The sequence below is a fragment of the Centropristis striata genome, chromosome 17 (assembly GCF_030273125.1).
Source record: "Centropristis striata isolate RG_2023a ecotype Rhode Island chromosome 17, C.striata_1.0, whole genome shotgun sequence".
NCBI classification, from domain to species: Eukaryota; Metazoa; Chordata; class Actinopteri; order Perciformes; family Serranidae; genus Centropristis; species Centropristis striata.
In genome coordinates this window covers 32,816,778-32,843,973 of record NC_081533.1, presented here as the reverse complement: position 1 = coordinate 32,843,973, position 27,196 = coordinate 32,816,778, and the positions used below count along the sequence as shown (strand labels likewise).

Below are 27,196 nucleotides of genomic sequence, written 5' to 3'. Positions count from 1 at the left end.
AATATCAAGCTAAAAAACATTATTAAGCACAAATGAACACGTTTTAACCATAAACTCTGATCAGATTTTGTACCTGGTCCACTTTTGTCTAGGGATAAGCTGTTGATTGACTTTAGCAAGGTGCTGCCATCTGGTTTTTACACTAATTGATGTATTGTGCATTTTCAAGAGTGTGTACTACTGAGGACAACATGTTATAGTAAAGCAGAATTAAGTGTAAGGTCCAGAAAACCTAAAATGAAATGTCCACATATGAGGACGCAGGGTCACAGGAGGTTAAACATGTTATAGATAAATAAGTAAAAACAGGGTCTCTGCAGGTTTCAACAAGTCAAATGTAAGACTTTTTAACTATAATGAATACAATTTAAGACCCACTTCACATCCATACTGGCAAAAAAGTACAAAAAACAAGAAGGAAAATTCAAGGCCTGGAATTAGCTTAGCTAAAGCTCTATGTTTTTCTGTTTCGTATTCCATAAATCATATTTTATGAGGTTTTAAGAGAATTTTAAATTTTAAACATTTTAAGGCCTTAATTCAAATTGCTGGATTTTAGAGGTTTTAGGACTTTTGAAGAACCAGCGGATACCCTGAAAAATGTTTCTACAAAGCTCCTGTTAGTCTGTCAGCATATCATATTTATTTAAAGAGGGCTTTTCAGTCCAGCTTATGTATTCATCATATTGGCAGCTTTATTTGTAATTGTTGAATTTTTTGGACCCTAAAATTGATATCGGTATCAAAAATCTCCTAAAGGTTGGGCTCCAGATTTTGTTTTTTGTGGCCAACTGACCTAAAAAGCCCCATGATGTCCTCCCCCGTCTTCTTCACCTCCTCCTCCGACATCATGCTCAGGATAGCTGCCTTCTGGTACACGTAGATAGCCTGGAGAAAATAAATCAAAGGTGGGATATAAAGTATTCTTTGTCATTTCACTGTAACAGGACCAGGGTCATAATAGTTTGGAATTTTTCATTAGTTTTAGTTTTAATTTTGTTGTAATTTTTTTTTTTTTTCAAAGTTAGTTTTAGAGTGAGTTTGGTAGTTATTATTAGTTTTTATTTTATTGAAAATGCTTTCGTTTTAGTTTAGTTTGTATTAGTTTTTTTTGTAATGGGGTGTTGGCCAAACAGCTCACAATAAATGTTGCCTCTTTTCTTTTATTATCCATCTCAGCCCCAAAAAGGTTAACAAACTCTTGCAGCTCCGGGTGTTTTGAATGTTGGTTGGAGTGAAGTGCTGAACTTTTTGAAGGCTCACATAGTCGTGTTACAGCCCAGTCTGAATAAACAGATTAACTGATGTGTTCCTGCATGTTCACTAACCAGCAGCTGTTTGGTCTGAGCTACATACATTTTTCACATAAAATTTCATATCAACCAAAAAGGCTTATGTAGGAAAATAAAAATGAAAACGAAGGACATTTTTACTATCATTTTAGTTAGTTTTGTAACCACACCATACAGTTTCAGTAACTCTCGTTTTTATTTTCAATTCAGTAAACGATAACGTTTTTTCAATTCTAGTTTTTGTTATTTCTTTAATTTTCATTATCCATTTCTTAAAGATCAGAGCAGAGTTTTAGTGATTTTGATGCTTAAACAAACACAACTGGGAACACCTGGAGGAACTATATTGCAACCAAAACTTGGTTTCCGAATTGGAAACCCCAACAAGCTAGATTTATTTTAACAAATTAAATTACACAGTGTCAATGTTAGTGTGTTTACCTTGGACCAGCGGCTCTCCTTGCACAGCAGGTCAGCGTAGTGGTACGCCTGCTGCCACTCCTGCTGGTAGGAGTGAGTCCACATCAGCTCCCAGTAACACAGGTGGTGGATCTGCTTCCACTCCTGCTGGCTGCTGATGCACTCCTCGTACCTCGCCCGGGCCTAAACACAAAATGCATTTTAGACATCGATACTTATTTAATCCATATAATGTAGGAGATAAAAGACATATAAGCAGAAGTATGGATATTTTTTGGATAGTGAATATATTTCTGGAAAAGGCTGTTGAGGATTCAGTTTCAAGGTTAATTTGAAATTATGTTGAGGTTAGGGATCCAATTATGTCAATAAAGATATTAAAATTAATAAAAATGTGTGTTTCAGACCTTCTCAAAGTTTCCTCGCAGTGCTGAGATGCGAGCAGAGTAAAAGAGGATGATGGATCCCTGAAAGAAACACAAACAACCGTGGATAAGGTTAAAAAAAAAAAGACACAAAATTACAAAAAAATTACAAAAATAGGCTTAAAAGACCCTATGGCCTTGGCTTACTTTGGGGTATTTCTGTTTGTATGGTTCCAGCAGAGCTTCAGCCTCCACCAGGTTCCCCTCTCCAGTTCCTGATCAATAACAATATCAGATTCATTATCGTTTGCCATCACAAGACGCCTGTAATCAGTACTACTACAGTACAGCACTACCTGCTCAGATTAGATCATATATATATATATATATATATATATATATATATATATATACAGGAAATTGCAAAGCTGTATGTGTTTTCTTACCCAGGATAAGTGACACGTATGTGTTGTAGAAGAGCAGTGTCAGAGCACAGAGGATCGACCGCAAACTCTGACTGGAGGCTCCTTCTCTCAGCTGAGACAGACCAAACCCCTGCAGACAGACAGACGAGACAGAATTATTATTATTAACTTTCAAAGTTTACAAAAGATGAGATTTTCACAGCTCTGTCCAGAAGGTGTAGTTCTTTGGGTCGCTTTAAAGTGCTCGTACTGACCCTGTTTCCTGAGAATCCGATGAACTCCAACAACCTCAAAATCCTCTGAGGGAGGAGAGACAGCATCTGAGAGGAGACAGAAATACTCTCAAATCATTATTAAATCAAGACAGTTTCAATCAATAAAAAGGTGTACACACTGTAATCTATCTAAATCTCACATTCGGCAATATGCTGATGACATACCCCTAATATTGTCAGACAAAAATAACAAAAAGGGAGTTTTCACCCTCAAAAACTGCCTCAAACAGTGAAAACCCACCAGGTTGAAGGAGCCGATGCCCAGCTTGACTCCGCCCTCAAACTGTCTGAACGGATCGGACTGGCCCGCCAGGTCCTGAGTGACATTCAGCACGTTCTGACAATCCCTGTTGGACAGCAAGAAATGTAACGTCACGGTCAGGAAACGACAGTATCCAGATCTTATTTATACATCCAGGCATGTTTAAACACTGTGACCTTTTAATTAAGTGCATGGGAGAGGTGTGAATCAGCGTCTCAGCCCCAGCATACGATTTTATCGCGATACTTGAGTCACAATACAATATTTTCCCGATACTTGAGTCTAGATATGATATTTTCCCAATACTTGAGTCACGATACGATTTTATCCCGATACTTGAGTCACTCTACAACATTACCCCAAAACTTGAGACAAAATACGATTTTATCCCGATACTTGAGTCACAATACAATATTATCCTGATACGTGAGTCAGGATACGATTTTATCGCGATACTTGAGTCACTATACAATTTTATCCTGCTACTTGAGTCACAATACAATATTTTCCCGATACTTGAGTCTAGATATGATATTTTCCCCAATACTTGAGTCACGATATGATTTTATCCCGATACTTGAGTCACGATACGATATTATCCCAATACTTGTGTCACCATGAGATATTATTGTGATTTTAAGCATTTTGCGATATGTTGAGTATTGCAATACAATATATTGTGATTTAACTGTAAATGCATTTTGTGTCCACAAAATTAAATTCTGTCAAGAATTGTTTTGTCCGATAAGAGAAAATTCTCAGTGTATTCATCTCACTTTAGTCTTTCTATTTCTCCATAATGAGAGTCAAACCCACAGACTGAAGTGTTCAGTCAAACTGAACTTAGCTGATATCAAACATGTATGGAAGACAACAACTGCAGCATTTTATCAAACCTTCACAAACAACAAGCTTTACTGCTCCGAGTAAAAAAAGCCAAACTTTGCAGCATTTTTCAACAACTTCCCGACACGATATCCTGACGCACATATAGATTCCTTAGATCTTCTAGTTTTATATGATACCAATATCTCCAGTATTTTCCTAAAAGTGAGCCAATCCTAAAATTGACCAAAAAGACACAAAATAACTAAAAAAACACACAAAATGACTACAAAAGGCACAAAATGACCCAAAAAGACACAAAATGACCAAAAAAGACAAAAACTGGGAAAATGTGTAACGCTAAGTATTGATACTTGGTGGCCATGAGTCGATTTAATATGGCCGCCCAAAATATCACGATACTATGATGTATCGATTTTCCCACCACCTCTAGTTGAAACTCACTTATAGATTTGGTAGCTTGTTCGGATCTTGATGCCTCCTTTGATGAAACTGATCATGTTCTCATCCTGGAAGAGAGAAAGAGAGAAAAAGGGATTCAATTACATTTATTTAATCAGCTGAAAGCCTCATCAGCCTGGTTATCTTGTTTTGCCGGATTTGCTGTTTCATTATTATTTGTTAAATACCAAATTATGTCTGTATTAAGTACTTTATGAATAACCAATGACAGTTAGTGTGTTTGGGTATTTTTGCAAGAATATCCATAATATATAATATACATTAAAAAAAGACACAAAATGACCAAAAAAGACACAGAATGACTAAAAAAGGCAAAAAAAAATACCAAAGAAAGAAACAAAATTACTAAAAAATACACTCAATGATTAAAAAAGACAAAAAAAATAACCAAAGAAAGACACAAAATGGCCAAAAAGATACACAATAACTAAAAAAGACACACAATAACCAAAAAAGACACAAAAAGACACAAAATGACCAAAAATACACAAAATGACTAAAAAGACACAAAATTACCAAAATTACCAAAAAGACACAAAATTACCAAGACACAACATGACCAAAAAAGACATAAAATGACTAAAAAAAGACATAAAACTACTAAAAAAAGACACAAAATGACTAAAAAAAGACACGATTTTACTCTAAAAAGACACAAAATGACCAAAAAATACACAAAATGACTAAAAAGACACAAAATGACTAAAATGACCAAAAAGACACAAAATGACCAAAAAAGACACAAAATGACTAAAAAGACACAAAATGACCAAAACACAAAATGACCAAAAAAGACACAAAATGACTAAAATGACCAAAAAGACACAAAATGACTAAAAAGACACAAAATGACCAAAACACAAAATGACCAAAAAATACACAAAATGACTAAAAAGACACAAAATGACCTAAAAAGACACAAAATGACTAAAAAGACGCAAAATGACCAAAACACAAAATGACCAAAAAAGACACAAAATGACCAAAACACAAAATGACCAAAAAAAGACACAAAATGACTAAACAGACACAAAATGACCCAAAAAGACACAAAATGACTAAAAAGACACAAAATGACCAAAACACAAAATGACCAAAAAATACACAAAATGACTAAAAAGACACAAAATGACCAAAAAAGACAAAAAATGACTAAAAAGACACAAAATAACCAAAAAAGACAAAAAATGACTAAAAAGACACAAAATGACCAAAAAAGACACAAAATGACCAAAAAAAGACACAAAATGACTAAAAAGACACAAAATGACCAAAAAAGACACAAAATGACTAAAAAGACACAAAATGACTAAAAAGACACAAAATGACCAAAACACAAAATGACCAAAACACAAAATGACCAAAAAATACACAAAATGACCAAAAAAAAGACACAAAATGACTAAAAAGACACAAAATGACCAAAAAAGACACAAAATGACCAAAAAAGACACAAGATGACAGAAAAAAAGACACACAATTACTTTAAAAAAAGACACAATATTACTCACAATTATAAAAAAAATCCCCCAAAGATCCTGAACTGCTGCCGTCGTACTGATAAAGATCATGTATTAACTCTTTATTGCCACAATATCCTGCAACAGGTTTCTGTGCATCATGAACCTGCTTGTGAAACGAGTGATAAATGTATTTCAAACTCTACAACTGTGGCCTGTGAGTGGAAGTGTGAAGTGTCTGAGTGGGAAGTGAGAAGCTGAAACCATGAGCTCAGTCAGTCAGACGCTGAATTACCAAAAAATACACACAATGATTGAAAAAAGACAAAAAATTAACCAAAGAAAGACACAAAATGACCACAAAATGATCAAAAAAGATACTAAATGATCAAAAAAGACACAAAATTACCAAAAAATACACAAAATTACCAAAAAATACACAAAATGACTAAAAAGACACAAAATTACCAAAATTACCAAAAAGACAAAAAAAAAAAACACACAATGACCAAAAAAGACACAAAATGACTAAAAAGACACAAAATGACCAAAAAAGACACAAAATGACTAAAAAGACACAAAATGACTAAAAAAAGACACACAATTACTTAAAAAAAGACACAATATTACTTAAAAAAAGACACAATATTACTCAAAAAAGACACTAATTGATCAAAAAAGATACTAAATGATCTAAAAAGACACAAAATGACCAAAAAATACACAAAATGACTAAAAAGACACAAAATGACCAAAACACAAAATGACCAAAAAATTTACAAAATGACTAAAAAAGACACAAAATGACCAAAACACAAAATGACTAAAAAAAGACACACAATTACTCAAAAAAAGACAAAATATTACTCAAAACTATAAAAAAAAAAAAATACCCCAAAGATCCTGAACTGCTGCCGTCGTACTGATAAAGATCATGCATTAACTCTTTATTGCCACAATATCCTGCAACAGGTTTCTGTGCATCATTAACCTGCTTGTGAAACGAGTGATAATGTATTTCAAACTCTACAACTGTGGCCTGTGAGTGGAAGTGTGAACTGTGTGAGTGGGAAGTGAGAAGCTGAAACCAGCTCAGTCAGTCAGACAGACAGCAGCGCTCACCTGCACGAAGGTCAGCGTGGCTTTCTGCAGCAGACACTCAGCGTAGCAGATCTCTGCATGCATCTCCTCTGCAACACACACACACACACACACACACACACACACAGTGACTTCATGCTGCTTCTGATTTGAAGTTTTCTGAGCTGCAGACCTCAGCTGTCAATCAAACGGTGTGTGGGGGCGGGACATGTACCTTCCTGCAGGTTGGACTGTTTGCTGATGAGACTAGACAGAGATCCCACCACAGAGTTCTTCTTCCTGAACCTGCAGAATTTAATAATAACACAGTTATAAAGACAAGAATCATAACAAAAATGTGGTTGAGAGAGCTGGGAGATGTATTACACTTGGAGAAAATCAGGTACATCATATCTACTAAAGAGGATATCTTTTTTAAAATATGGCAACCTTTTCTTGATTTAATGTCTAAAAACTGAATTAGTGTTATTCTATTGCTGTGCCATTCATGTTATACCCTTGTTTTGTTTGTCTAATGTCAAAAACTCTGTCAAAAAAACCAAAACATATTGTTCTGTGTAGCTCCACCATTTATCTCTAATTTGTATACATAATTTGTATATATTTTTCTGTTATGAAAACAATAAAAATAAATACACAAAGAATCATAACAAAGAAAAAGCACTAGTTGAATTCCTGTGATACAGTATTTAAGTCGATTGCATGATAAAAATTAGTTGTAAATAAGAGTTCTTCTGATATGTAATAAATGTCAAATTAAATGATCATTACTGCTGATATGAATTCCATGTAAACTGCAACTACAAGTATATATAACATATATAACAGGTATTTTATTGCAAAATGGAAAAAAGAGACAAAAGTTAAGAGGAAGATTGAACACTTTTTCATCAGAAAATGATGAACAGTTAAAGGGATGGTTCAGTATTTTGGACATCAGTATCTCCACTATATTCATAAAAGTTAGCCAATCCCAAAAATGAACAAAAAGACACACAACGACCAAAGAAAAAACCCACAAAATGACCTAAAGAGACACAAAATGACCAAAAACAAGAAACAAAATGGCTAAAAAAAACCATAATGACAGAAAAAAGACACAAAATGACTAAAAAAGACACAAAACACAAAAACGGCGAAAATACGTAACACTAAATATCGATACTTGGCAGCCATGAATCGATATTATATTGCAACGCAAAATATGGAGATACTATGCTGAACATCACTCTGTCGGCTGATTGGAACCATCTATTCTACGATCAGATTTCAAACAACTTAATGTCAAAAATCCAGAACTATCCCTTTAAATGTAACTGTTTCATAACATCTTCAGTGCCAAGAACTGATGAAACAGTTGCACATCATTTTGTGTTCATAATTTTTTGGTCATTTTGTGTCTTTTTGAACATCTTTTGTCTTTTTTTTGGTTATTTTGTGTCTTTTTTGGTAATTTTGTGTCTTTTTTTAGTAATTTTGTGTCTTTTTAGGGTCATTTTGTGTCTCTTTTGGTCATTTTGTGTTTTTTTTAGTAATTTTGTGTCTTTTTTGTTTCTTGTTTTAGTAATTTTGTGTCTTTTTTAGTAATTTTGTGTCTTTTTTGGTTATTCTATGTCCTTTTTTAGTCATTTTGTGTCTTTTTTAGCCATTTTGTGTCTTTTTTAACATTTTGTGTAATTTTTTCATAATTTTGTGTCTTTTTTGGTCATTTTGTGTCTTTTTTTAAGTCATTTTGTGTCTTTTTTAGTAATTTTGTGTCTTTTTTGGTTATTCTATGTCCTTTTTTAGTCATTTTGTGTCTTTCTTAAAATTTTGAGTCCTTTTTTCGTAATTTTGTGTCTTTTTTGGTCATTTTGTGTCTTTTTTATGTGTCTTTTTAGGGTCTTTTGGTGTATGTTTTTTAGTAATTTTGTCTTTTTTGGTCATTTTGTGTGATTTTTTTAGTAGTTTTGTGTCTTTTTTTAAGTCATTGTGTGTCTGTTTTAGTCATTTTGTGTCTTTTTTTGTCATTTTGTTTCCTTTTTGGTCATTTTGTGTCTCTTTTGGTCATTTTGTCTCTTTTAGCCATTTTGTGTATTTTTTCAGTCATTTTGTGTCTTTTTTAGTAATTTTGTGTCTTTTTTGGTTATTCTATGTCCTTTTTTAGTCATTTTGTGTCTTTTTTAGCCATTTTGAGTCCTTTTTTCGTAATTTTGTGTCTTTTTTGGTCATTTTGTGTCTTTTTTATGTGTCTTTTTAGGGTCTTTTGTGTCTTTTTTTAGTAATTTTGTCTTTTTTGGTCATTTTGTGTGATTTTTTTAGTAATTTTGTGTCTTTTTTTAAGTCATTGTGTGTCTTTTTTTAGTCATTTTGTGTCTTTTTTGGTCATTTTGTTTCCTTTTTGGTCATTTTGTGTCTTTTTTTAGTCATTTTGTGTCTTTTTTTAGTCATTTTTCTGTCTTTTTTGTGCCTTTTTTTGAGTCATTTTTTGTCTTATTTTAGTCATCATGTGTCTTTTGGTCATTTTTTTTTTAGCAAAATATGTCATTTTCTGCAACACAGTGGTGCTTTGAGCTCAATGCTAACATGCTGATGTTTAACAGCTATAATCTTTATCATCTTCATATAAAATTCTGCAGGTATTTGGTGATAAACTAAACATAAATCCTGTATTCTGACCTCTGGCAGGTCTGCAGAGCCTCCTTGATGGTGGCCATGGCCGTCTGGATGTCTCGGTGCTCGAAGGTCATGGTGGCCTGCATCACCAGGATGCTGCTGTACCCCAGCGCATGGTACATACTGTCCCTCCACCTGCACACACACACACACACACACACACACACACACACACAGAATTACACTTTGTTGCAGGAATATCAGCATTTTTTCTGGCTCTCTTTGACCAAAATATACATTTCACTCACAAATACACCACAACACACTGCACTGTGTGTTTGGCACAATGCAAACACACACACACACACACACACACACACACACACACACACACACACACACACACATACTGGTTTTCATACATCGTGGGGACTCCAGTTTTAATCATCACTTGTGGGGACCATCCTTTCTAGAGGCTGTAGAGAGCTGGAAAAAAATGAGTAAACTTGCCGTAGCTTAGTTAGCCTATACACGCCTTCAAACCTGAAATCTGAAATGATGAAGTGATGTTTTTATCAGGCTTTATTGGGACATCCGGAAAAACCAGTAAACATGCTTTCAGGGTACATCATTTACATGAATTAGCATATTTCACACATATTATTTGGTGACTAATGGGGACCTACAATTAAAATTAGATACGTTTCTAAGAAGCCAATTCTATCATTGTGGAATTTGCAAAAATACTAAAACTTCAATTCAAACCTTGAAGCAATCACACACACACACACATATACTGGTTTTCATACATCGTGGGGACTCCAGTTTTAATCATCCCTTGTGGGGACCATCCTTACTAGAGGCTGTAGAGAGCTGGAAAAAAATCTGTAAACTTGCCGTAGCTTAGTCAGCCTATACACGCCTTCAAACCTCTGAAATGATGAAGTGATGTTTTTATCAGGCTTTATGGGGACATCCGGAAAAACATGCTTTCAGGGTACATCATTTACATGAATTAGCATATTTCACACAGATTATTTGGTGACTAATGGGGACCTACAATTAAAAGTAGATACTTTTCTAAGAAGCCAGTTCTATCATTGTGGAATTTGCAAAAATACTAAAACTTCAATTCAAACCTTGAAGCAATCTCACTCACACACACACACACACACACACACACACATACATGTCTTTGTGTAGTTGTGAGGACCACCACTTCCCCTAGCCCAACACACACATTTCAGGGTTTACCATCTCTGTTAGGACCTTCCCTGAAATTCATACAGATGATTAATTAAGGCCTTTAGAGGCTATCCTAGCATTTTCTTTGTGAGGACTGGAAAAAATGTCCTCACAACTACAAATGTCCTCACAATGTTGGTATTCTGCCATGGGTTGGTCCTCACAACTATATGAAGACAAACACACACACACACACACACACACACACACACAGACAGAATTATACTTTGTTGCAGGAATATCAGCAGTTTTTCTGGCTCTCTTTGACCAAAATATACATTTCACTCACAAATACACCACAACACACTGCACTGTGTGTTTGGCACAATGCAAACACACACACACACACACACACACACACACACACACACACACACACAGACTTGTTGCCGTGGTTACCATGGTTTGAGGAGGTCCAGGGCTTCAGAGAACTTGTTGTTGAGGACCAGATTCAGAGCACACTGAGTCTCCTGGATGGCTGTCTGCAGGTCCATCTGACAGGCCCTGCACACACACACACACACACACACACACACACACACACAAACAAACACACACACACACACACACACACACACACACACAGATCAGCACAGGAAGTTGACAGGAAGCCGACAGGAAGTCGACAGGAAGTGGCTCAGTTTCTATAACACAGACACAGACACCAGACAAGCATAAGTGAGTGTGTGTGTGTGTGTGTGGGTGTGTGTGTGTGTACTCACGCAGGTATCCTGTCGTAGGCATCTTCAAAGCATTCCTAAAAACCACAGAAAAACATTCTGGTTAGAATCAGATATATCAATAATATAATAATAATAATAATAATAATAATATAATCACATATCTTCACTCAATCACATAAACACTGTAAAAAATTGTAAAAAAAACAAAACAAAACAAAAAAACAGCCTGGCTTAATAGTAAGTTATTTTACAGATGAACATATCCAGGAAAATGAAAAAAAAAAAAGCCAAAAAAAGGCACAAAATTACCAATAAAAGATTTTAAAAGGCCAAGAAAAGGTGTAAAATGATTAACATGAAACATGAAATGACAAAAAAACAACAATTACATCATGTATTTCCTCTTTAAACTGTCGTTTAGAGCCTAACCAGGAACTAACCTTAGAGAAGTGCTGACAGAGCACAAAGTCAATAAAACAACAGTGACCCTTTTAATGTCCTGCAGCCGGTAGGGTTGCTGCTTTTAGAAATACAAAACTGGATTTTAGCGTCAGCATTGCATGTAATTTGAAGGTCTAAAGTCGTTTTATTTGTTCTGATTAAAGAAACAAGTTGAAGCAGTTATTGAGAAACGTTGGAGGAGCTGCAGACACATTTTATCTGATTTCAGCAGCTCTGCTACAGGTCACACTGTTTGTTCAAGGAGGTCCAGCACACACACACAATATTTGTTTTAAATATGACTCTTTTTGTGGAGTAACACCTTGTAGTTTCATGACCAGTATCTCCACTATATTCATACAAGTTAGCCAATCCTAAAATTGACCAAAAGAGAAACAAAATGACTAAAAACAAGACACAAAATGATAAAGAAGACACAAAATGACCAAAAATGACACAAAATGACCAAAAATTACACAAAAAGAACACAGAAGATACAAAATTACCAAAAAAGACACAACCCTAACACACACACACACACACACACACACACACTATGAGTCAACACAGCTTCTATTTTTACGCCAACATGAGAACTTGAAAGTAGCAGCATTCATTTCACACATACACACACACACACACACACACACACACACACACACACACAAAACCAAAAGAGAAACAAAATGACTAAAAACAAGACACAAAATGACAAAAAAAAGACATAAAAAATGATAAAGAAGACACAAAATGACCAAAAATGACACAAAAAGAACACAAAATTCTCAAAAAAAGACACAAAATCACCAAAAAGTCACAAAAAGAACAAAAGACACAATATTACCAAAAAAGACACAACCCTAACACACACACACACACACACACACACTATGAGCCAACACAGTTTCTATTTTTGCACCAACATGTGAACTTGAAAGTAGCAGCATTAATTTCACACACACACACACACACACACACACACACACACACACACACACACACACACACACACAGTCTCTGGAGCCTCAGCAGCAGCTAATAATAGAATCCCAGTGACTTCTTACATAATAGCGTGCAGCTGCAGTCACTCACACACACACACACACACACACACACACACTCACACACACACACTCACACACACACAGTGAGCCTGCAGGCTGCTGACTGTAGCGGCTGCAGCACTGTGACCCGTTCCTCTCTGTCCACTGAACAATCTGCTCCACAGAGACATTCAGACATTTAAACATGATAATAATTCATAAACAAAACGTCTCAGAAGCCTCAACATGTTCCAGACTGATCTGTCAGAATGATCTGTTGTCTGTTTAGGTTATTTCCCCCCGAGCTACTCAGCTTCCAAGAAAACAAATATGCTTGTTGCCGTCCTCCACAACAGAGGAGCTATTTCTGAAACGCCGCCCCCGTTACTGTGCTGAAATAAAACGGCTTTAGAGGAAAATGGAGGAGTTTCTATGGAAAGATCTATACGGGTAATATAAAGCTACATGACTGACAGAAAGACGATCAATAACCATTCTGTTGGTCAAGTTCCTGATCAATACGAAACATTTACATAACGTTTTCTCTGCTTATGTCATTGTTTTGACTTCTGGTCAAACAAATTGAGTTTAAAAAAAATTACTGATAAATTGTGGAGGAAATTATCATCTACTTTTGCATTTTCATCTCGTGAAAAGTATGTTTTGTTAGAAAAATCTCCCAAAATCGACCATTTTTTGTAGAACAGAAAAATTATCGCCAGAGTTCGAACTTTCCGACAGTCCTTGAACAGATCATCAGTTACAAAAGTTTCTGTTATAAAAAGTAACCAAAACTTTAATAAATAAATAATAAATGAGCAGAATTGTGTCATGCAGCAGGTTTTGTTTGGCTGTATGCAGACGATGCTGTTGTGTATTTATCTGTTGGAGTTATTTCTGTTACTTACAATTTATATCAGCATGATCTGAAATACACATCTCTATAGTGACAGGAGAGGCTGTTTACACAGAGCTGAGAGGAGAGGACAGGAGAGGCGGTTTACACAGAGCTGAGAGGAGAGGACAGGAGAGGCTGTTTACACAGAGCAGAGAGGAGAGGACAGGAGAGGCTGTTTACACAGAGCAGAGAGGAGAGGACAGGAGAGGCTGTTTACACAGAGCAGAGAGGAGAGGACAGGAGAGGCTGTTTACACAGAGCAGAGAGGAGAGGACAGGAGAGGCTGGAAACATGTGGAGAACATTGGTCATTTTATACTTTTTATGTGTCTTTTTTGGTAGTTTTGTGTCTTTTTTAGTATTTGTGTGTCCTTTTGGGGTAATTTGTGTCTTTTTTGGTCATTTTGTGTTTTTTTTAATTGTTTTTAGGGCTTTTCTTTTAGTAATTTTGTGGTGGTTTTTCTTCAATATGTAGTATATGTGAAACAAACCTTTTTCATGACATTTGTGACACTTGTGGGTACTTGGAAACGTGTTTTATTCCAATTTTTTTTTTAAATAATCAGAGAAATTCAACTTGTCTTCTTTTTTTCCTGATTTCTGTCATTCTAACTGTGCTATTCTGAACAAAGACATGTTTAAGTTGTTCTGATTGTGATGATTCCACAGAGCTGCAGGACTTTATAGATTAATAGATTTATTGTATATATTTTTATTTCTATTTCCCTGTTTTAAATGACTGTTTTTGCTGTTTTAATGTGTATGTAAAGCACTTTGAATTACCCTGTGTTGAATTGTGCTATACAAATAAACTTGAAACTTGATTGTATATAAGATTGTATATACAAATTTATTGTACACAGAGAGGAGAATGTAAAAAGAACGTCAAAAAAACCTTGAAATGTCTCGTTGGGGTGCAGAAGTTGAACTTTTGACTAATTGTAGAGTCAGGGCCTCTTTAAGGGCGAGAAATAGAAGTCGCTAAAAAAGAAATATGTTTGGAAAAGGAGCAGGCGAGGTGTGCGGGAGGAAGGCTTCAGGCCAGAAAAAATAAAAATCTGTGTGAATCGAAACAGACGCTCGCTACTCTCACTCCTCTTTTTCACACTTTCATCTCTCTCTCTCTCTCTCTCCGTTCAGACAGATGCTCTCTCTGACACCAACTCACACTCTGTAGGTGGTTTTGTCAGTTTTCACAGCTTTCTGCACACAAACGCCATGAACTCCTGCTGTCTGTGTGTGTGTGTGTGTGTGTGTGTGTGTGAGTTATTATAGATGCAGAATGCAGTTTAACCAGCCAGTTCAGCACATTAATTCATAACACAATAGGCTGTTAGAGGTGAATGGACAGGTGGTGATTTGCAGCCGGGAGCGCCGAGAGCAGCTTTTAAACAGGATCATGATAAATAAAAAACTAATAAAATAAGGATTTACTTCAGTAAAAGCACTAATTTAGTTTTGTTTGAGGTCCATGTATCTCCTAAGTCCCAGCTAGGCAAGAATCCTTGACTTTCTTTCTTACCCTTTTATTTGTCTTTTTTTTAATCTCTAACTCTGATTCTTTTTTACCCTTTTATTTGTCTTTTTTTTAATCTCTAACTCTGTTTCTTTTTTACTTTTTTACCCTTTTATTTGTCTTTTTTTAATCTCTAACTCTGTTTCTTTTTTACCCTTTTATTTGTCTTTTTTTATCTCTAACTCTGTTTCTTTTTTACTTTTTTACCCTTTTATTTGTCTTTTTTTTAATCTCTAACTCTGTTTCTTTTTTACCCTTTTATTTGTCTTTTTTTATCTCTAACTCTGTTTCTTTTTTACCCTTTTATTTGTCTTTTTTTAATCTCTAACTCTGTTTCTTTTTTACCCTTTTATTTGTCTTTTTTTATCTCTAACTCTGTTTCTTTTTTACTTTTTTACCCTTTTATTTGTCTTTTTTTATCTCTAATTCTGTTTCTTTTTTACTTTTTTACCCTTTTATTTGTCTTTTTTTTATCTCTAACTCTGTTTCTTATTTACTTTTTTACCCTTTTATTTGTCTTTTTTTTAATCTCTAACTCTGTTTCTTTTTTACCCTTTTATTTGTCTTTTTTAATCTCTAACTCTGTTTTGGATTGAGCTTTTATTACTATTTTATTCTATTTTATTTTATTGTTTTACTGTTTTTAGTATTTTATTGTTTTCATTGTCTTTATTTATACCTATTTGTGTATGATTTATTCTATTTTAATAACTGTACAGTACTTTGGTCAACTGAAGTTGTTTTTAAATGTCTATAAATAAACGTTGACTTGACTTGACTTGACTAAGTACTTATTTGACCTGATAAAAAAGAAGATTTTTTTCAGATTTCGTGTTTTTCAGTGGACAGTTGGGTGAAAACAGGGGATGTGGAAAGAAGCAAAAGCTACACGGCTGTATGATATTACACACAAGTGGAGGTCAATGTCAGAGAAGCTTCTCTTGTGACAGCAGCAGCTTTCTAATCAATTAGTCAAGACCTAGACACTGTGTCCTGTTACCAAGCAGACTCACTAAAAACAACCCAACAACTCTCAAGGAAGCTCAGAAACTCCCAAAGAGCCCCGAGAACGCCCTCAATGTCCGCTAAAAACTCTCTCAGAGGCAACAAATCTACTTTCAGAGGCACTGGAAGCTCCTCAGACCATCAGAACCTCCTGAAGGACTCCAGTCTCTGATCTCCTCAGCTCTAAAAACCACCAGAAGGACTCTAAACCTGATTTACTGATCAATGGGAACCCCAAACACCTCTACAACCCCCCTCAATGACCTCTGGGGCCCTTCAGTGATGTCAAGAACAACTTAGAACCCTAAAAAAAGAACTCTATGACCCACCATAGCCATTTAATGACCTGTTGAAAACTCTCAAAATATTCAAATATTTATGGAAGACCCATCAAACTTCTTGGTTCCCATTGAAGAAACCCTAGAAACTTTCTACAAACCCATCAAATCTCCAAGAAGGTTCCATAAAACCATCAGAACCTCCTGAAGGACTCCAGTCACTGATCTCCCCAGATCTAAAAACCACCAGAAGGACTCTAAACCCGATTTAATGATCAATGGGAACCCCAAACACCTCTACAACCCCCCTCAATGACCTCTGGGGCCCTTCAGTGATGTCAAGAACAACTTAGAACCCTAAAAAAACACTCTATGACCCACCATAGCCATTAAATGACCTGTTGAAAACTCTCAAAATATTCAAATATTTATGGAAGACCCATCAAACGTCTTGGTTCCCATTGAAGAAACCCTAGAAACTTTCTACAAACCCATCAAAACTTCAAGAAGGTTCCATAAGACCATCAGAACCTCCTGAAGGACTCCAGTCACTGTCCTCCCCAGCTCTAAAAACCACCAGAAGGACTCTAAACCTGATTTAATGATCAATGGGAACCCCAAACACCTCTACAACCCCCCTCAATGACCTCTGGGGCCCTTCAGTGATGTCAAGAACAACTTAGAACCCTAAAAAAAACACTCTATGACCCACCATAGCCATTAAATGACCTGTTGAAAACTCTCAAAATATTCAAATATTTATGGAAGACCCATCAAACGTCTTGGTTCCCATTGAAGAAACCCTAGAAACTTTCTACAAACCCATCAAAACTTCAAGAAGGTTCCATAAGACCATCAGAACCTCCTGAAGGACTCCAGTCACTGTCCTCCCCAGCTCTAAAAACCACCAGAAGGACTCTAAACCTGATTTAATGATCAATGGGAACCCCAAACACCTCTACAACCCCCCTCAATGGCCTCTGGGGCCCTTCAGTGATGTCAAGAACAACTTAGAACCCTAAAAAAAACACTCTATGACCCACCATAGCCATTAAATGACCTGTTGAAATCTCTCAAAATATTCAAATATTTATGGAAGACCCATCAAACGTCTTGGTTCCCATTGAAGAAACCCTAGAAACTTTCTACAAACCCATCAAAACTTCAAGAAGGTTCTATAAGACCATCAGAACCTCCTGAAGGACTCCAGTCACTGTCCTCCCCAGATCTAAAAACCACCAGAAGGACTCTAAACCTGATTTAATGATCAATGGGAACCACAAACACCTCTACAACCTCCCTCAATGGCCTCTGGGGCCCTTCAGTGATGTCAAGAACAACTTAGAACCTTAAAAAACAACTCTATGACCCACCATAGCCATTAAATGACCTGTTGAAATCTCTCAAAATATTCAAAGATTCATGGAAGACCCATCAAACTTCTTGGTTCCCATTGAAGAAACCCTAGAAACTTTCTACAAACCCATCAAATCTTCAAGAAGGTTCCATAAGACCATCAGAACCTCCTGAATGACTCCAGTCATTGATGTCCCCAGATCTAAAAACCACCAGAAGGACTCTAAACCTGATTTAATGAATCAACCCCCCTCAATGATCTCTGGGGCCCTTCAGTGTTGTCAATAACAACTTAGAACCCTAAAAAACAATTGAAATCTCTCAAAATATTCAAAGATTTATGGAAGACCCATCAAACTTCTTGGTTCCCATTGAAGAAACCCTAGAAAACCTCCTGAAGGACTCCATGTGATGACCTGTTGAAAGAGTTGGTGCTGCTCTAGGACAAGTTTTCCTGCAGAGAGCCGTTCTTTGGCTGTCGAAACAAGAAGAACTGGTTTGAAATTAGACATCCTCTCCGAATCGGCCCTGGTCGAAATGGGTGTTAAGGGGGCCTTCAAAACCGAAATAAACTGCATTATACAAACCCCAAAATTGATCAGAACACCCTAACAAAAAGATGGAAAACCCTCAATAACTGTTTGAACCCTTCAGTGATCTTAAAAGGACCTTCAAAACCATTCGAACCTGTGCTATAACACTTCAAATCCCAATATAGATCCCAGAACCCTCCTCAATGACCCACTGAACCTCCTCAAAGACATTAAAGCAATCCACAAGAACCCTCAAATTATTCCTAGAATCTTGTTTTTTTTTTTACTGATTTTAAGACTTCCAAACATCCCTTGTTACTTCCGAAATGTTCCCCAGAACCTCCTCAACAATTCCTGCTGGAACCCTGAAAGGTAAATACTATGAAGAGCCATATAAGCTCCAATCAATCCAGTGAAACCATAGTCTGTGTCACTGTTTCCTTGACGCCAGCGGTGCAGCCTTGACCTTTGACCCTGCAGGAGAAATAGGAAGCGATGGGAGTGTTGCTGCTGAGAGGCAGATACAGTGGTCTGCTTGTGCTTCCTTAATAATCACATTTTGCTCAATCAGACGCTCACACAGCAGCTCTCAGCGCTGCAGGGACCATATCGTCCCTTACTCACTGCCTGGAGCTTAATACTGCAGCATTGTCATATATATTAAGACGCTTCAGTGGGTTTTTAAATAATAAAGTTTACTCTCAACTAGGGTTGTCACGATACTAAAATTTTCAACTCGGCACCGATACTCAGGAAAATATTCGATACTCGATACCATTTTCGATACCACAAGGATAAAAACAAAGACCCCAAAATTTAACAGAAATATTTTTATCAACAAGAATAATGCAACATGTAAAAATGAACAGAACCACAGGTTAAATATTTATAATAAAAAACAGTTGTGCAAAAAGAAACTGCAACTATGATAATGAGCTTCAGGTCTGAGGTAGTGCAAAAAATAAATAAATACAATAAACAACAACAATTAGAACAATATTTTGAGGTTGTATGCTGTGCACAATATTAGGCAAGCTTGATAAAAAAATAACAATAACTTAACTTAAGTGTTCATTCCTTGGCTAGGTATCGATTCTTTTTAAAATGAGTATTGTATCCGGATACAACATTTTAGTATCGATACTTTTTTGAGTATCGATACTTTTGACAACAGGAGCTGAAAGGTTTTCTCACTGCAGCAGCTAATCATGACCTTAGAATAAACATAGGGTCATTTTTAAAACTTATAAATATATCACCATGTCACCATTCACAGTTTTTACAAAAGGAAATTGGGATATCTCCTGATTTTTTCACTCTGAACTCTGAATTTGATGCATTCTGTTTTTATTTGAAACATACAGCGTCCTAAGTTGATGGTATAGCTTGTCACCTGTACCACAATAAGTCGTCTCTGTTGAATGCAATTAAATTGTGTCGGTCAATATCTGGGAAATATCCCCGACACACACAAACTTTAGCTTTCAGAGAACTAGAATTAAGCGACTCTATTGCATATTTCCTCAGATTTACTCCCCTCTGGACAACTTTGTGGAAAAAACGTCCATGCACACAAAAGCTGCTTTTAAAAAAAATAAATCTCTTACAAAACTTCAGACTTGTTCAAAACTACCAAACATTCAACCTTTTTCAGAATGTTAACCCTTTATATGCAAGTTTATATATTTGAATGATTCCATAATGTCTTCCAATAATCACCAACACAAAAAAATGAATAATTTTCCATATAATACATAGTATGGGGCTCGGATCAGAGTCATGGATATGTCAAAGATTAGCAACAAAATTGATTTGATTGCATTAGTATTTTTAATGTAGTGCCATATACTCCCTATAGTAGTAGTAGTATAAACAGAGTAGGAGTATAAAAGCTTTACTAGAAATAAAAGTTCCTGCAAAATTTCATGCCTCAATCCGTAACACAGCCAAAATGCTCACTAAATGAAAAAAAAGAAGAAGAGAAAAATGGTCAAAATTTGTCAAAAAGTAAACTTCATTAAGGAACCCTGAAGAATCTACTATAGCATCTAAATAAAAACAGCAAAACCAACTTGTTGGATCCTGGAACATGCCCAGAAAACTATTGAACCTGGACAGAAAACTTGGATAACGTGCAGAAATCTCTCTAAAGAACCCTGATACCTCCCGAAACCAACTCTACCTGAAAAATGCTGACAAACTGCAATGTTTTTTGTTCTCAAAAAAAGTTTTGCAGCTTCAGTAAAATGTGTAAATCTGAGCCGCAGTTTCATTTCTGCATCTGTGGATTTACAGAACGATTGAGACATTATATACTGAATAAGTGTCTTTAAGTCAGACCTGGGCATTGGGCGGCCCGCGTGAGGTTACCCAGAAATTAGAAATCAATATAACCGCAGTGCTTTTATTTTGAAAAAAAATAGCAAACATTAGCATTAGCACTAGAGCTAACAAGCACTTTTACTATAGTTAAGACAACAAATATAGCCACTAATATATATGACAGAATAAAATAAACTTTAACAAACCTTGTGTCCTGTCAGTCAGCCACTATAGAAGCCTTTTTCATACTTTATATCAACTTTATATGAATTACGACGCACTCGTTATTATTTACCGTTCGTTTTTTAATTTAACCGTTCTACCGGTTATTTCCTGTCACTACCTTTCAAAATTAAAGCACCCGTTTTACACTGGACGGCACCTTTTCAAAAATAAAAGCATCACAACATTGTAAAACACCTTAAAAAATGTACAAACATGAAAAACAAGCTATAATACAAAAACATAAATAGGAAAAAGGTCATTTACAGTTGTGTTTAAAATAAATTGAAAAGTGATACAGTGATTGGAGTATTTACTACTTTTTACTGCTATACTTGATTTACTCCACATTAACAGTCTCATCATAACATGTATTCTTATCAAGTAGCAGCTCAAAACCAGATAATTTACTATATTTCATAAAGCGATTACATTAATATTGAGCAGAATTTAGTTCAGAGTTTTGGTCCGGCCCCTGCAACCTTCGTGGTATTGGTCATGTGGCCCCTTGGGGACATTAATTGCCCACCCCTGCTTTAAGTAAAGGTCTGTAATCCTCAGGGTTCAGAAGGTGAGTGGCCGACCAGCAGCAGGATAAATATGAGTTCTCAGGCTGTTATTAACATTTACATTCCGTTCATACCTGGTGGGTTTAATCAGAAACAATGACTCAACAGCAGAATTAGCTTCACGCCCCAGACTGACAGGACAGAAATAAAGAAGGTTAAACCCTCGACTGGACGCTCTCAACAGCTGACTGTGTCTCCCAGACTGGGTTAATATGTTTGTGTGATTTATTGTGCTGTTGCCGAGCAGCGAGTCCGGCCGATAACCCTCCACTGTGTTTAAGTCGTCTATAAACACAGCGAGTCCCACATTCCTCAGTCAGCTGAATTCCTCTGTAATATGATGAGTGAGATCGGAGGCTGACACAGGAGCGTTTGTGAGCTCAGATGAGGAGATGAACTGGTGAGGTGTGACGTAGGGCAGCCTCAGCACCAGGACCAGGACCAGGACCAGGACCAGGACCACATCAGCCCCCTGGAAAAACTGCCTGGGCTCAGATATACAACGTCTGACTGGACTGAGACCCTTAATCGCCATGTAAAGTCCTTTAACTTCTACAACCTTTAAAAAGACTTTCTAGATCCACCTTAACCCATTGAGGCCTGAAACACCTGTAAAATCTCTGGGTGATTTTAAAATAAGCCCCTAAAATCTGAAGTTTATCTGGAAATTTAACAGAAGTGTCAACATTTCTACTAAATAATAGATTTTTCAGCCTCTGTAGCAGATAGAAATGAAATTCAAAAAGTATTTGAGAGCTTATACAAATACTACAAAACGAAGTATCTGCTTTCCAGGCTTCAATGGGTTAATTTCAGTTAACCCCCTTAAAGACATCTCAGGCCTAAATCTAACAGAACCTCCTGACATTTAAGACCCTTTAAGACCCCACAGAGAACCCTCAGACGTCTGCTAAAAACAAAGAAACTTTCTCAGATTCTAAAAGAACTCACCTTAAATCCCCAAAACACACTGAAATCTCAACAGAACCAGTGGAACACAGACCTCTTGGGTCTATGAAGCTGTTCAAGTCATCTCTAAATTTAAATCCTATGCTCCTAGAACATCTTGAAGCACCTAGGAACCCTAAAGAACCCATTAAAAGTTAGCAGAAATCCCCAAGATAACTCCAAAAGATCCCTAACACTCAAAAAAGTAGGGATTTGGTGAACCCTTCAAAGGATCTTAATCCCTTCTGCAGTTCCCCTCAATTCATAGAACCATCTCTAGAACCAAAACTCCTGAAAAAGTCCTTTAAACTAGTTGGTTTTCAAAGCATTGCAGACCGGTTCTATGCAAGTTTAAACTTGTCTTGTCATGAATCTGTGATCTTAACTGGGCTTTAGGGAGCTCTGAACCTTGTGGAGCACTTACTCTTACTCACTGGCCTTAAGAATTACAATCAACCCACCGCAATCTACGCCTTAATCTATCACAACTTCCTGATACCTCATTAGGACCCCAAAGAGAACCCTTAGACGTCTGCTAAAAACCAAGAAACTTTCTCAGATTCTAAGAGAACTCACTTAAAACCCCAAACACACTGAAATCTCAATATAACCAGTGGAACACAGACCGCTTGGGTCTATGAAGATGTTCAAGTCGCCTCTAAATGGAAAGCTTATGTTCCCAGAACCTCCTGAACCCTAAAGAACCAATTAAAAGTTAGTAGAAATCCCCAAGATAACTCCAAAAGATCACTAAAACTTCAGCAGGGATCATAGAACCATCTCTAGAACAAAACTCCTGAAAAAGTCTTTTAAGCAAGTTGGTTTTCAAAGCATTGCAGACCGGTTCTATGCAAGTTTAAACGTGTCTTATCATTAATCTGTGATCTTAACTGGGCTTTAGGGAGCTCTGAACCTTTAGGAGAACTTACTCTTACTCACTGGCCTTAAGAATTACAATCAACCCACCGCAATCTACGCCTTAATCCATCACAACTTCCTGATACCTCATTAGGACCCCAAAGAGAACCCTAAGACATCTGCTAAAAACCAAGAAGCTTTCTCAGATTCTAAAAGAACTCACCTTAAATCCCCAAAACACACTGAAATCTCAACAGAAGCTGTGGAACACAGACCTCTTGGGTCTATGAAGCGGTTCAAGCCATCTCTAAATTTAAATCCTATGCTCCTAGAACATCCTGAAGCACCTAGGAACCCAAAAGAACCCATTAAAAGTTAGTAGAAATCCCCAAGATAACTCCAAAAGATGCCTAACACTCAAAAAAGTAGGGATTTGGTGAACCCTTCAAAGGACCTTACTCCCTTCTGCAGTTCCCCTCAATTCATAGAACCATCTCTAGAACCAAAACTCCTGAAAAAGTCCTTTAAACTAGTTGGTTTTCAAAGAATTGTAGACCGGTTCTATGCAATTTTTAACTTGTCTTGTCATTAATCTGTGATCTTAACTGGGCTTTAGGGAGCTCTGAACCTTTAGGAGAACTTACTCTTACTCACTGGCCTTAAGAATTACAATCAACCCACCGCAATCTACGCCTTAATCTATCACAACTTCCTGATACCTCATTAGGACCCCAAAGAGAACCCTTAGACGTCTGCTAAAAACCAAGAAACTTTCTCAGATTCTAAGAGAACTCACTTAAAACCCCCAAACACACTGAAATCTCAATATAACCTGTGGAACACAGACATCTTGGGTCTATTAAGACGTTCAAGTCGCCTCTAAATGGAAAGCTTATGTTCCCAGAACCTCCTGAACCCTAAAGAACCCATTAAAAGTTAGTAGAAATCCCCAAGATAACTCCAAAAGATCCCTAACACTCAAAAAAGTAGGGATTTGATGAACCCTTCAAAGGACCTTAATCCCTTCTGCAGTTCCCCTCAATTCATGGAACCATCTCTAGAACCAAAACTCCTGAAAAAGTCCTTTAAACTAGTTGGTTTTCAAAGCATTGCAGAGCGGTTCTATGCAAGTTTAAACTTGTCTTGTCATTAATCTGTGATCTTAACTGGGCTTTAGGGAGCTCTGAACCTTTAGGAGAACTTACTCTTACTCACTGGCCTTAAGAATTACAATCAACCCACCGCAATCTACGCCTTAATCTATCACAACTTCCTGATACCTCATTAGGACCCCAAAGAGAACCCTTAGACGTCTGCTAAAAACAAAGAAACTTTCTCAGATTCTAAGAGAACTCACTTAAAACCCCAAACACACTGAAATCTCAACAGAACCTGTGGAACATAGACATCTTGGGTCTATGAAGCTGTTCAAGTCATCTCTAAATTTAAATCCTATGCTCCTAGAACATCCTGAAGCACCTAGGAACCCTAAATACCCATTAAACGTAGAAATCCCCAAGATATCACGAAAAGATCACTAAAACTTCAGCAGGGATTTGGTGAACTCTTCAAAGGACCCTAATCCCTTCTGCAGTTCCCCTCAATTCATAGAACCATCTCTAGAACCAAAACTCCTGAAAAAGTCCTTTAAACTAGTTGGTTTTCAAAGCATTGTAGACCGGTTCTATGCAAGTTTAAACGTGTCTTATCATTAATCTGTGATCTTAACTGGGCTTTAGGGACCTCTAAACCTTGTGGAGAACTTACTCTTACTCACTGGCCTTAAGAATTGCAATCAACCCACCGCAATCTACGCTTTAATCTACAATATCACAACTTCCTGATACCTCATTAGGACCCCAAAGAGAACCCTTAGACATCTGCTAAAAACCAAGAAAATCCCATTTTGGCGCAAAATGGCAAAGCTGTTTCCTTTGGAAAAGTCTGCAAAGAAGTGTTTCAATATGGCCGCCTGGAGGTCATGTGACAAATTAAAGCATTGCTATTGGTTCCCTATACTCTTCCCTCTTTTTTAAAGTATCGCATCACTCAAAAAGATGCATTGTAGAAATTTGACAGGCCAAAAATGGGTATGTTGCCTGAGAGCAGTAGTTCTCAACCTTTTTGAGTCGCGACCCCCAATTTAACATGCATGTTGTCCGTGACCCCCGCTCACTGAACAGAATGTCACACACACAGTTCAGATCACCCAAAAAAAGAAACAAAATGACCAAAAAAAGGAAACAAAATGATCAAAAAAGACACAAAACAACCAAAAAAACCCAGAAATTGACCACAAAAAGATCAAAAAAGACACAAAACGACCAAAAAAACACAAAATGACCAAAAAAAGACACAAAATGACCCAAAAAAGAAACAAAATGACCCAAAAAAGAAACAAAATAACCAAAAAAACCCACAAAATGACTAAAAAAAGACACAAAATGATCCAAAAAAGACACAAAATGACCAAAAAAAGACATTAAGTGACCAAAAACACATTAACATATGAACACTTGAACACAGTGGAGACCGAGCTGACTTCCAAAATGATTTGGCGACCCCCAGAAATCATCTCACGACCCCAATTGGGGTCCCGACCCCAAGGTTGAGAATAGCTGCCATAGAGGGTTAAAACCCCAAAACATACCAAAATCTCAACAGAACCTGTGAAACACAGACCTTTTTGGTCTATGAAGCTGTTCAAGTTGTCTCTTAATGTAAATCCTGATTCCCTGGAACCTCATGATAATGTTAAACTGGGCCACTCCCAGTCTGCAGCCGGGTGGAGCATCAGGCTTTACTGGAAACATAAAGGTTACAAATTAACCCTGACGGCTCACTGTGCGTCATGTTTCACCTCCGACCACGGAGACGTTTTCACTTCGCTCACTCATCCAGATCTGAGTGATTCAGAGTGAAAGCAATTGTGTTAGAAAACAATTCTCATCCAGCTTCCTGTTTGTGCTGAGCAGCAGGCAGCCTGTGGTCAGAATCAGAGCTGTCATTTACATAAACCCACACACACACACACACACACACACACACAGGGAAAGTATCACCTTACTTAACGCTGATTACACACTGAATATAGATAAAACAGCGATCAGCTGACCGAGAAACAACCACAGCTCACTGGATCCAAACACACTGTAGAACATTATAGTTTACAGTGCAAATGCCATAAAATATATATATTTATTATGGTTAATTATTGTTAATAGTAGTATAATCTAATCTAATATTACATTATCATATGAGATACCATGTCATAATTATTTTATTATATAACCTGTTTATATCCGGTAAAAGTGCTGCATTCAAAATACTACACTGTATAAGAAAATAACATTTAAAAAGTATTTATTTATACAGGAAATTTGCTGTATTATTGTACAGGGTTTTTATTGTATTTTCAAATAAAAGTTGAAATCTGTAAATTAATATAAAGGGACATTTTATATATATATATATATATATATATATATATATAGATATATATATATATATATATATATATATATATTATTGTTTAAAATATTATTAAATTGCTTAGTGGTCTTGAATGTTAAATTACAGTGAATTATATGTAAAAAAAAAAAAAAACAACACAAAAAATGCATAATATTGCTACGAAATTGCAGTAAAACTTTAAATTTAATGTAAAAAAAATATTAAAAGAAATTGTATAAAATGGCAGCAAATGTTTTTAAAAAGAAACTTTTTTAACTTTAACTTTTTAATTATTCAGCAGATATATATATATATATTTAAATA

General features: G+C 36.3%; 1 protein-coding gene across 1 annotated transcript in view; it reads right to left on the bottom strand.

Annotated features, from left to right (window-relative positions):
- Positions 1–27,196, bottom strand: part of LOC131989076 (tetratricopeptide repeat protein 39B) — a 36,630-nt gene that overhangs the window by 6,938 nt on the left and 2,496 nt on the right. The window contains exons 2-14 of the mRNA XM_059354250.1: positions 11,471–11,505; positions 11,148–11,252; positions 9,567–9,698; positions 7,123–7,193; positions 6,930–6,997; positions 4,330–4,394; positions 3,019–3,124; positions 2,757–2,822; positions 2,524–2,632; positions 2,285–2,352; positions 2,120–2,179; positions 1,734–1,895; positions 797–888 (exon numbers count right to left, since the gene is read on the bottom strand). Of these exons, the coding sequence (XP_059210233.1) occupies positions 797–888; positions 1,734–1,895; positions 2,120–2,179; positions 2,285–2,352; positions 2,524–2,632; positions 2,757–2,822; positions 3,019–3,124; positions 4,330–4,394; positions 6,930–6,997; positions 7,123–7,193; positions 9,567–9,698; positions 11,148–11,252; positions 11,471–11,505 (1,139 nt within the window). The remainder of the gene's footprint in view (positions 1–796; positions 889–1,733; positions 1,896–2,119; positions 2,180–2,284; positions 2,353–2,523; positions 2,633–2,756; positions 2,823–3,018; positions 3,125–4,329; positions 4,395–6,929; positions 6,998–7,122; positions 7,194–9,566; positions 9,699–11,147; positions 11,253–11,470; positions 11,506–27,196) is intronic.